The sequence below is a fragment of the Hyperolius riggenbachi genome, chromosome 3, assembly GCF_040937935.1.
Source record: "Hyperolius riggenbachi isolate aHypRig1 chromosome 3, aHypRig1.pri, whole genome shotgun sequence".
Classification (NCBI taxonomy): domain Eukaryota; kingdom Metazoa; phylum Chordata; class Amphibia; order Anura; family Hyperoliidae; genus Hyperolius; species Hyperolius riggenbachi.
In genome coordinates, this window is record NC_090648.1 from 363886095 (window position 1) to 363898840 (window position 12746).

Sequence of the window (12746 nt, forward strand, 5' to 3'; positions counted from 1 at the left end):
ATCTTTAACCATATTCTATTTTTGCACAATAATATCAGCATAGTCACCATTTTAAAGACCATTTAATATCAGTCATGGTAATAAAGGCCATTTTAAGTCTAAACTGAAGAGTCAATAAATGAACCATACGCCCATATACAGTGCTTGGAATTTACTCTATAGGCCTTTAAAGCTTTAACATATAAAATGCAATATTACAATTTTGCTGCTCGTTATTCAGACATCAGAGACCCATCTCCACTCCTGTTCAGAAAAAGTCTTCCCGGCAAACTGCTGCTAGAAATTCAATATGATTTACTGTTAGTTGTCAGCAACAGAGCTTTACTGACTCAGCTGAGGTGTAAATCAATGTGTGCATCAGTTGAAGACACAAAGATATATTTCACTGGTAATTATGTGCCCCATAAACAATAATTCTGTTAGCAGATATTATGGAAAATAAAGTCCTAATTTAACTTCAGCAATCTGACAGCAAATGAGAGGACAATGCACAGGCATGAAATGCACAGATTCTCTGACGTTCCCACAGGAATAAGAGACATTAGGAGACAAGTTTGCCTGACGTGGAGCAACACTTGCACGCTTAAAGGCTTAAAAAGTGTATACGAGGAGATGAGAGAACATTTGATACTTACCTCTGTAGAGAGAAGCCTCTGGGTAAACCAAATACTTCTTCCATCTCCCACGAAATCACAGATACAGCGCTGGGTCTGTCCACGCTTATTTGACAAGTGTTAGTCCAATACGTTCAAATGAACACGGCTGCACTGTGCAGGCCGAAAATAGCCCATGCGGTAGCATGTAGCCACTCGTGAGCAGCCTTCTCCTCAGATGGGAGAGGCAGCTGTGAGGAAGGTCGACCCGGAAACCAGCAGTTTTGGGGAACATACAACATTTATACGGTAAATGGGGTAAATGTGGTGATCCAAGAAACTCAAGCAAAACTGCAGCCTTTCAGGACCATGGATGCTTGGAGCAAAAATAATCCAGTAAAAAAAAAAAAAACAAAGACAAAAGTAATGTTAACCCTCTTTCAACTGAGAACTCATTACCTCTGTTCAATTCCTAAGTGGGCATTGATACTAGCATAGCGGGCCGTGCCAGTCAAGTTTTTGTCTTCTCTGTATGGTATGTGCTGCCTTGTTCTGTTGTCTCTGTACTTTTTGGCCAGACCAAAGTCTATAAGAAATAACTTTTGGAGAAGAAAAAAAATAAAATAAAAAATAGATAACACTGTTAGAACGTGGATCACAGACAAGTCAAAATAGTTGAAATTCTTAACATGCTTTAATCATCACAGCACAGTAATATTTGAGAAAAAAAAGCCACCTGATTTTTCAGTGTCATTGAAAGGCAAGATTTAATGCTTTTACATTCATCTGATTAGTGACTACTACACATACAGGAAGTGATTTAAGCAGGATTAAATTAAAATGCATTGTAGCTTAACTAGACACTTGGCTCATGTAAAAGAAATGCCTTTTCAATATAAATGAATGCTCATGCATGGAGACATTTAGGAAACAAAATGTCCAAGTCCATGCATGCTGCACTTCAAGTCATTAAAATCAGAAACTGCAAAACATTTGTGAAAACTTTTAAATAGATGCCTGTATTTAATGAGATGGGTTAGTAGAAACTAGTATAGTGATTGCCTTAAAGAAATTCTGTATGTATGTATGTATGTATGTATGTATGTATGTATGTATGTATGTATGTATGTATGTATGTATGTATGTATGTATGTATGTATCTTGCTATGCTATGAGGAAGAGCAAAACACTTCACAAAGATGCACCGCCCTACATTGTACCGTGTACTTGATAAACAAGATGCTATACAACTCAGCAAAATTTGGCCAAAGTTCACTACACAATTCTTCACCTTTTAAATTCATAACACTTGGCATCTCTCGCAACATGGCATCAAAAACATGCACAGGCATGTAATTGCCTTCTCATTGTGTCCAGTCAGAGAGCAGCAGGAGGACTTTCCAATGAAAATGCACATGACAGAGCATGACAAAAATTTCCTACAAGCGGCTAAGGCTATGAAGTGAAAAGATAAAGCCATAGACGTCATACAGCTTGGACTCCTTCCACACAAGCAAGGTTTAAAGGTAGTTCCAATAAATGCTGGCTCACAAATACTCAGTAGCAAGTAACCAGTTACAGTACAGTCTGTACCAGTCAAAACACAAAAAGGGACATAATTATGCACACTCCATAAAGAGTGCAGTATTCTAAAGTACTGCTACAAACAAGGCACTGCGATGTGCATAAAGCTACAAAGGCTAATAAACACACCACCACCAAAATTAAATACACTATAACAGTCATATGCCAGTATTCAACTGTGCCAAAAGCAACCCACACCTTAAAATACAGGCTACACAATTAAGCTACTCCAACAAAAAACACAAAAACCCTAATTTTTAAAACCTATATTTAAGTACACAATTCAAATATCACACTATAAGATCAATACAATATAGCCTTTAACATGTTATCTGTTACCATAACGCCTCCTAAAGCCTTAATCTACCTTAAAGCAAATAAAAGCATAAAAGCCATCCTGTCAGTTTGTATAAATGTGGAATGTCCCATGTCTAAGGGCTGCTTGCTGTACAAATGCACGGATGTGTATTTACTACCAAGAAAAAAAATAAAAATATGTGTTCTTCATGGTAAATATTGTGTTGGGACACTTAATGACAATTTATCTAAGGGTGAATAACACAAATGCATTCAATTCCATGAGTCAATGATTACACATTTACAGTGCAGGCAACCTTTGCCAGAAGGGCTAACAGATACTGGCACAAGGCCCCAGAGAGCGTGGTGGCTGGAGTCCTAATAAGGATGTAAAATGGTTTACAGTTTCCTCATCCCAGAAGCATGCTCTTCTAGTTGCACAAATAAAATGAAAACCAACAAAAATCAAAAATTACACAAACATTCAGCACCAAGAAAAAGGCCAAGAAAATTACTTAGTAATGTTACATGTTTGCCAAGTATGTCTGAATAATGCCAACATAAGAGGTGCTTGTGCAAGGCCTGGATTGTTTGGTTAAAATAAAGGACAAGGGAAAAACCAAGGATAAAAAAAGCACATGAGATTGGGGTGGAAGTTCGAGTAGGAGACAGTTTTCAGACCTGGTTTAATCCTGAGAAAGATGGGTCCTGAGAAGTACTAACAGTCATGCTTCTTTTCCTCTTCCCCACTGGAGATTCGAAACACTGAACAGACAATAGAGGGTGGCAGTGCATCAAACAGTATTGCTTACAATGCAACAATGGCCGGCACAGACAGGCAACACCGAGGCGATAAAAAAAGAAGAAAAAGAAAAAAAACAAACAGGGGAGTCAAATGCCATCCTCTTTCCAACAGACAGCTACGGGTCAGTAAATTTGTGCTCAACTCTTCCAAAGTCAAATTGGTTCATTTTTTTTTTTTAGAATTAAGAATAGACTGTCCACTTGCTGGTCACCAAATGACTTATTGGGAATAGAACACACCCGTCACTTCCATAGCAAAGGAACGAGTAGCGCATCTGTTATGGAAGCAAATAAGGTGGAAACTTTAATTTCCCAAAATGCCCTTCCTCAATCATCCATTCAAACGATTTAGCAGAAAATCTTCAGTAAGGAAGAGGCGTAAGGCATTTTGTCACCTGAAAGAATACAGTAAGCATGCAGGGCTTTTGTTACTAAAGGAGCAGAAATTCTGACAAATTACAGAAAAATGACCAGGAACAAGATTACCAGGAGGTTCTGCCAATTACATATCCTAAAAACCTACATATTATAATGCAGGCTAAATTCCTGCAAACTGAAGTTTACAATCAATTTATAAAAAAAAACAAAAAAAAAAAACACAACTCAACACGAGTAGAAGACCACACTTTGTGTAGGTCGTGGGCCGTCGAAAAAAGATTGAAGATGAAAACTGCTCTTTCCTGAAGTATAGGTCTTGGTGACAGGAAAGCACAACATATACATTCATGAGGGCTAAATGAATTGTAGGAGAAGGGAAGAAACACTAGGGGGAGGGGGGGGGGTTAGGGAAAAAAATTATGGTGGTGCTTCAGAAAGCAAAAAAATAGGGACCGTAGATTTGCATAAGTCCCACAATTATGGCAGTCATACCAATCTGTAAACATACTGCCAAATGTACACACTTCCAATTTTCTAAACACTACATTAGCAAAGGCATATTTAGGAAATGTACAACAAAATGCCCTTTCTAAACTAGCATTCTTGAAAGGACTAATGATACGCTCCATGTCACACAGAATTGCACAAAACCAGTAGGAACTCCTGTAAATGTCTAACTGTAGTCCATCTCTATTGGCTCAAAAAAAAAAAAAAAAAAAAAAAAAAAAATCAGCAACGCAGATTACTTTTTTCTGTCCAGAATTAATACACAAGAAGATTAAAAAGTTCTAATCAACAGTAACATTCTGGAACTCAGATTATTTTAGGTGAATTCTCACTGTTGATTACTAGACAGGTCTTGGAAGACAATGCACTAGTTTTAAACTTTACAGATGTTAAGATGGAGGCTCTCACAGAAAGCAGGTACAATGAATAAGCCGTCACAAAAGCTGAGATGGATCTGTATTCTTTATCAGTTAGGTAGGCCAATTTCTTCCTTTCCATGTCAAACGTGAGTTCCAAATCCATTCAAAACAAATGTTTGATAAAAATATTTGTGACTCAGTTTACAAAAATTGGAAGTGTGTGAGAACGGAGGGGAAGTCTTACAAAAAAAAAAAAAAAAAGGAAAGGGCAAATGATAACTAAGATATTACCTACCATAAAAGGGTTAAAAGAACAACTATCATAAAAACCCACCACCATTAGACAAGTAGTGTTACAATTTGCAACTCTGCAATAATAGAACTATTTGCAAATCAAAATTTTATATTTTTATAGTTCTCTCATTTTCATTATTAGTGCACGATATCCGGTCCCGCATTCCATTTTATGACAACTCAAAAATAAACCTGGGTACAGGCAGAGTAGTTGGGCCCATAAAACCTTATGCTCTAAAGGTGGGTACACACGTCAGATAAAAGTCTTTGGAAAATGAAAGCTCAAAGATCAATGTTACCCCCTGCCATGTAGTATGAGAACCATACTCTACACTGTCTATTCTATGGAGCTGAAGTCCCCATCAGAAAAAAATCTTTGCAAGATGCTGCACACAAAGATGCTGTACACATGCAAAAGATCCGTTCCTGCAAAATGCATTGATAGTCTATATCTGCAGATCTCATACACACCTTGTTTAACGGACATTCATCTGCAGATCAGACAATTCTCTGCCATCTGAAGATCCATCCTGGTGGATCTGATCTGCAGATAATTGTCCGTTAAACAAGGTGTCTACGAGATCTGCAGATATCAGACTATGAATGCATTTTGCAGGAACAGATCTTTTGTAGGAACTGATCTTTTGCATGTGTACAGCATCTTTGTGTACAGCATCTTGCAAAGATTTTTTATCTGATGAGGAGTTCAGCTCCATAGAATAGACTGTGTAGAGTATGCCCTCATACTACATGGAAGGGGGTAAAATTGGTCTGTGATCTTTAATTTTCCAAAGACTATAGTCTGACGTGTGTACCCATCTTTAGGCAGAGGTGCCCACACTTTCAGCCTGTGAGCTACTTAAAAAAAATAGCATGTCAAAATTATCTACCCATGTACAATTTTAGGAGCACACTTGTATATACACAGAATGGAAAATGTAGTGGGGTCAGGATCTACCATAGAGTCCTTTGCGATCTACCTAATGGAAAATTCTGCTCTAGAGCAATGTTTCTCAAACCTGTCCTCGAGGCTCCCCAACGGTGCAGGTTATTTCACCTATGCACAGGTGGGGCAATTACTGTCTCAGCTAGGTGGATTCCATGTAGCAGGCACACTAATTACCCCACCTGTGCATAGGTGAGGTTACCTGCAAAACGTGAATCGTTGGAGAGTCACAAGGACAGGTTTGAGAAATACTGCTCTAGAGTCAATACAAAATAGCATTTAGATCTGCAAGGTACTTCTACCTGTACTATAGACAGGAGGAGAGGGGGGGGGGGGGGGGTTGAAGCCACAAGGAGACACTTGACAGCTGCAAGAAGGGAAACTGACTGGGGAAGGTTTTTCTAATTGCTTGTAAAACCTACATTATACAGCCCAACCAGCGTTTCTACAGACCATTACCTGATCTAGACAAAAATGTCCAGAGTAAGCAAGTGTCATCTTGTGCCAGTAGATCTCTTACAATGCAAATGTGTCCTGGAAGACAAAACATGGGTGCCATCTAATATCCTGCGTAATCCTGTATCTGTGTCTGCGGAGCAGTGCTTTTCAGCGCTGCTAGATTTGGGCGCAGCCGGCGCCTCCATAGACTACAATAGGAATCACTCCTATTGCAGCGCTCTGTAAGTAACGTCGGAGCCGTCAGCAGACGGAGCCAAGGTTGCTTAAAAACAATAATTCGGCCTCCAGCAATCGCTGGAAGCTGAATTATTTCATTTCCCCACTATCCATGGCGGCCTGGAGGGGGAATAGTAATTAAATCGGCCGGACTTGTACAGAAGCAGGATCAGCGTAATACCGCTGTATCCTGCGCCCAAGTCTACCAGCGCTGATTTCAAATGTACTCTGTGTCCGTGTGTTGCGCTACTGCACATGTGCAGGACAGACAGCCATTGGGAAAGGAGGATGGGGCCAGGGAGACGGGGGTGCGCACCGACTGGCGGCGTGAAAAAAAACAAACCTAGAGCCCATTTTTAAAAACGGGCTTAGGTTAACTAGTAAATATAATAAAAATGTCCTCTAAAGTCCCATTAATAAATGTAATCCCTCATCTTTTGGGGTTAAAGGGAACCTAAACAGAGGGATTTTGAGGTTTCCTTTTAAACAATACCAGCTGCCTTGCAGTCCTGCTGATCTCTTTGGCCCTAGTAGTGGCTGAATCACACACCTGAAACAAGCATGCAGCTAATCCAGTCTGACTTCAGTCAGAGCACCTGATCTGCATGCTTGTTGAGGGGCTGTGGCTGAAAGTATTAAGAGACACAGGATCAGCAGGAGAGTCAGGCAACTGGTATTATTTTACAAGGAAAAATCCCTATCCTCAGTTTAGGTTCCCTTCAAGGCCAGTTGAAAACTGCAGAGCACAAATAAGGAGCAAGAGGAATCCCACCATTCACAGAGTGCAGTTAGCTACGAAAGCCTCAGTGGAACTTTATTCTGGCAATGTGTGGAAAGAGATGTCCTCTGCAGACAGTTATAAAAAGGCAGTGGAGAGCTTACATGGTGCCTCAAGCCAGTTAGGGCCTCGACACCATATTTTAAACAAAATTACTGGAAATGTTAAAGTTTGTGGAACAGATCAGTTAAATTAAATTCATCAGCCCTTATATTTTTTTTTTCTTTTGAGTTTTCTCCAAGGAGATGTTTCTTGATCTTCTCTGAGGCTTCACACTTAGACACGGATAACACCGGCGATTTTTGCCGGCGCTTTGCATGAGTGACTTTTCCGCGATTTCACGCAGAAAAATCACTGAACACTGTGGCGATTTTGCCACAATCTCGTTTAGTGCTTCTATAGCACTGAAATGCGATTGCGGGGAAATAGCCTGAAAATGGCGCAGGCAACGCGTTTGCATTTTGCGTTTTAGGGCGATTTGCGCAAATCACCCAAGAACGGGCCCACAGGGTTTAATTGCACTAGCACTTTTTAAAAGCGCTAGCGTTTGATCGTTTTGCCGAAATCGCAGCAAAACACTTTTGTGAATGGGCCCTTAAGCCACTTCCCCCACAGGGTATTTTACCCTTCCTGCCAAGAGCCATTTTCAACAGACAGCGCTCCTACCATTCATTTGGCCATAACTTTATTACTGCGTCTCATACCCGACTGATCTAGCGTTTTTTTTTTCACCACAATTTAGGCTTTTTGTGGGCGATACCCATTTTCAGTAATTACTTTCTATGCATTTTATAGAGGGGGGGGGGGGGGGGGGGGGGGGAGGGGATGAACAATTTCTCCAATTTCATCCCCTATAATAGGTTTTAAAATAAGCAAAGCTACTATGAAATAAAACCCACACATTTGCCCATAAGTAAATTCAGTTCCTAGTATGAATGAACATGGCCCTGATTGGGGTCATGTCCATTTATTCCAGGCACTGTGATTGGATCGGCAGTCGCCGCTATGTAAATCCTGCCGTTAATGTGCGTTGGGCACACCCACCACAGCAGTACTGTATGCGTATGCTCGTCCAGATAGCCTAATGCAGCTCCTATCTGGAGGACTCTAGTCGTCCAAATAGGATTAACTGGTTAAAAATAACTTTTTTTAAAAAATAGATTTTCTTGCTTGCTGATTGTTTAAATAACATTTTGAAAAGGTGTGAAAATATGACTCAAGTGAGAACTCAAAAGAAAAAAGTTAACTGCATGTGATGCATCATTTCAACTCCTCCTAGAAAACTACTTTTCTTGAAAGGCATAGGTAACTTAACCCTCCACCTAATACACATCAGGCCGTTCCTCTATATCCAATAGCAATCACTGGTAGCTAGCTCAGAGTCCATATGAAAAGATCTGCTTAGACAGGAAAGGTTGGTCGGTTTTTCAGGCCAGGGTAATTTAGCAAAATCATCATGTAGTGTTGTTGGAGAACCGGTATGCCATAACCTAAATATCAATGCTGCATTTTATTTCGCAACAAAATTGTCTAATGGAAATGAGTACTTCAAGATAGTTGTCATTTAATTCATAAATCACCCCCCCAAAAATAAAAAAAAAATAAAAAAAATAAAAAAAAGGAGGAAAGGGGGGGAGGGGGGGGGGTTATTTAAAAAATTATACTGGGGTGTGTTAGGGGTGGCTGAAGCACCTCTGTTGGAACCCAGTTCATATTTTGGCCTCAAGTTGGCATTCATACAGGCAAACAAAGGTAAACATTAGCTTTCAAAAGAGAAAGGAGGAAAAAAAAAAAAAAAAAAACACAATTGGCAATCTTGCTTCCAATAAAAAGATGATTTACACATTTGTTATAATACTCAGTTTTAAATTAATTATGCACAGCATGCTTATTGATTTGCCAATTGCTGCCTGTCTGCCCGCTTAATACATATTGGCACTGTCAAGGAAGCACGTTATTGTTAGCTCAATAAATGTAATGCTAGATATAAATAAAATGCAAAGATCATGCAATACTAAAAAAACACTTATGAACTAAAGCAGCAGTATTAATTATGGAACAGCTAAATCAAAATGAAGTATGCAGTGCTGCAACAAGACAATACATAAAAACTGATCTCAAAAAAATTATTTTTTTAAATAAAATATGGCAGACTTAAGGCTCATACACACATCAGACTATAGTCTTTGGAAAATGAAAGATCACAGACCAATCTTACCACCCTTCATGTAGTAGGAGAGCCATACCTACACAGTCTTTTCTATGGAGCTGAACTGCCCATCAGAAAAAAATCTTTGCACAGCATCTGTGTGTGCAGCATCTTGCAGACACAAGAGATCAGTATCTGCAAAAGATCTGTTCCTGCCAAAGATCCGTTCCTGCAAAATGCATTCATAGTCTATGAGATCTGCAGATCATCATACACACATGATTTAACTGACATTCATCTGCAGATCAAGCAATCATCTGCAGATCAGAAAATCCATCCTGGTGGATCTGATCTGCAGATGAATGTCAGTTAAATCATGTGTGTATGATGATCTGCAGATCTCAGACTATGAATGCATTTTGCAGGAACGGATCTTTGGAAGGAACAGATCTTTTGCAGATACTTATCTTTTGTGTCTGTACAGCATCTGTGTGTGCAGCATCTTGCAAAGATTTCTGTCTGATGGGGAGTTCAGCTCCATATAAAAGACTGTGTAGGTATAGCTCTCATACTACATGAAGGGTGGTAGGATTGGTCTGTGATCTTTCATTTTCAAAAGACTATGGTCTGATGTGTGTATGTGGCCTAAGGCCCTTTGTGTCCAACTTTTCTGTAGGCCGGTGTTTTCAAAACTTGTACTCACCAGCAGCACACAGGTGAGGCTGCTCATCTATATGTACCTAGTCATATGCATCGGAGCAGTGCTTTTCGGCGCTGCTAAGATTTGGGCGCAGCCGGCGCCACCATGGACTACAAAAGGAATCACAACTGAGCAGCGCTCAGTGAGTAACGTCGGTGCAGTCAGAAGACGGAGCCGAGGTTACTTATAAAACAATTCGGCCTCCAGCAGTCGCTGGAAGCCGAATTATATCATTCCCCCACTATCCATGGCGGCCTGGAGGGGGAATAGTAATTAATACGGCCCAGACTTGTGCAGAAGCAGGATCAGCCATATACCGGCTGTATCCTGCGCCCAAGTCTACCAGCGCCGATTTCAAATATATGATATAGAGAGATAGAGGATATATTGTACGTGAATTGTTGGCAGACTTCAAAATAGGTGGGAGACTGTCCTAGGCAACAACAGCTTGGTCAAATTTGTGAAAGATAAAGATGATCAGAACAGATGAGAAAATACAAGACTGTCACCTGAACAGCTACTCAAGTGACAGAAAAAATGAGCAGTTTCCTGCAGCTCTGCTTGTACACGCACCTGTCAAAGCAACAATCTAAAGCCTGGTAGAGACCTTCAAATTTTATTGGTCAATAATTTTAACCACCTCCATGTAATATGAGGGGCAACATATTTTGAATGTTATGAACAGATTGGATGTAACCTCTCAAACTACACTAAGGTGGTAAAATTAGTAAGTGAATGGCCAATCAAAATTTATGTATATGTTACGTTTAGAACCCGCAGTGTGGCCACTTTTAGTTCTGGCCGGCCACTTCGGGTTCTGGCCGGCCAATATGCGAAGTGGCCGCAGCGCACCGGCCAATGTGAGAAATGTTTTGTTTACGTCGTCTCGTTGCGGCCAAATTGATGACAAAACTTGCTTAATTTAATGAAATATAGCCGGCGGCAATGTAATAGATGAAGCCTCCGGCTTTCGCACTGCCTCTCACCGATCCCACCTCCCTCCTCTCCCCGCCTCCCATACAATACGTAGCAGCCGGCGGGGACATGCAGCCGGAGAGTCGTTCGTCGCGGCAGGGGAATCCTGCCGTTCCTACAGAGCGGGTGCTGGCAGAAGCGATGTCTGCAGCCTCCCCCGCTCTGCTGCGACAAACGACTCTCTGGCTGCATGTCCCCGCCGGCTGCTACATATTGTATGGGAGGCGGGGGGAAATCGGGAGAGGCAGTGCGAAAGCCGGCGGCTTCATCTATTACATTGCCGCCGGCTATATTTCATTCAATTAAGCAAGTTTTGTCATCAATTTGGCCGCAGCGAGACGTAACGTAAACAAAACATTTCTCACATTGGCCGCTGCGCTGCGGCCACTTCGCATATTGGCCGGCCAGAACTAGAAGTGGCCACACTTCGGGTTCTGGCCGTAACATATATACCAGGCTAAAACACTGAAGCCAGTTTAAAAATGAATTTTTACCTTTTACGTGAGGCATGTTTGCCCGTTAAAACGCCGCCATCCCGCGGCAGAACAAGGGGTCTTTACCCCCCCAAATCCCCTGTTCAAAATCCATGGCTTTCTTGGTCGTGGATTTTGCTGCTCATGGAGGCAGATCTTTAAGCTGCAGCTCTGCCACCATGCGTGTCAATCAGCCGCGGATCTCCGCCTCTCCTCTGCCCCTCTCAGTGAAGGGAGACAGAGGGGTGGGCGGAGGCGGAAATACGTGCTGATAGACGTGTGTTGAGGCAGGTGCTACAGCCAAAAGCTCTGCCTCTACACTGAAGCGCTCCCCACAGTGTGCCCCAGGGGATTTGGGGGTAAAGACTGATGTCCAAGCATTTTGGAAACAAAACAAAAAAAAAAAAAAAAGTCAATATGACACTTTTATATGCCCAAGAGCAGGGGTGTTTGATATTTGGATAACTTCATGTACCATATTTTGGTTCTCACACAATCAAGTGATTTTCACAACATCTAGCTGAAGCTGCAAATTGCTAGCGTCAATTCTTGTGGGTGAAGCACATGCATCCAGACACAATTTTGTGCTATGGTGGACATACATGCCTAGTCATGTACACTACATTACCCGGCTGTATGTCCATGTGTGCACACATGCTGACCTTAGAGATCACTCAGTGGATGCCTTGACTCCACACACCCATAAGAGACAAATAATGTTCTAACAGCCCCAGAGCTGTGAAAACAAAACCCTGATTTTAGCAAATAACTCAAAAAGTATTTTTAAAAAAATCAGGAGAAAAACTATGCAAAGGGCATTTGAGCAAGTATGGCTTTACCTCTGGTGTTAAAGTACCCAGTGTCTGTAGGCTGTGCATAACTCATTTAATTGCCAAACAATTTAAATACAGCAACATGAATCACACTTGAGCATACCCAAGCTATAAGATGGAATGAGAAGTGAAAAGCTTACTTACACAGCAGATCCAAAATGTTAAAAAACAAAAAATTGACAAAATGCCATGTGTCACTGGACTAAAAGCAGGCAAAACACTCTATAAGAGAACCAAGGAACACAGATTATACTAACCTTATTACAGTGACGTCCAATGCCCATTAGAAAGTTATCAGGTTTGATGTCTCTGTGTATAAAATTTTTTGTGTGTACATATTCAATTCTACTGATCATCTACATAAAGAAAAAAGAAAATACGTTAAGGAGACAAACAAAAAT

General features: G+C 40.9%; 1 protein-coding gene across 4 annotated transcripts in view; it reads right to left on the reverse strand.

Annotated features, from left to right (window-relative positions):
* CSNK1A1 (casein kinase 1 alpha 1) overlaps nt 1-12746 on the reverse strand; it is a 72881-nt gene that overhangs the window by 12452 nt on the left and 47683 nt on the right. For 3 of the 4 annotated variants that reach the window (XM_068277129.1, XM_068277131.1, XM_068277130.1), the window contains exons 4-6: nt 12603-12701; nt 3156-3239; nt 1053-1192 (exon numbers count right to left, since the gene is read on the reverse strand). In XM_068277129.1, coding sequence (XP_068133230.1) covers nt 1053-1192; nt 3156-3239; nt 12603-12701 — 323 coding nt within the window. The remainder of the gene's footprint in view (nt 1-1052; nt 1193-3155; nt 3240-12602; nt 12702-12746) is intronic. The other variant, XM_068277132.1, reaches the window with a different exon arrangement.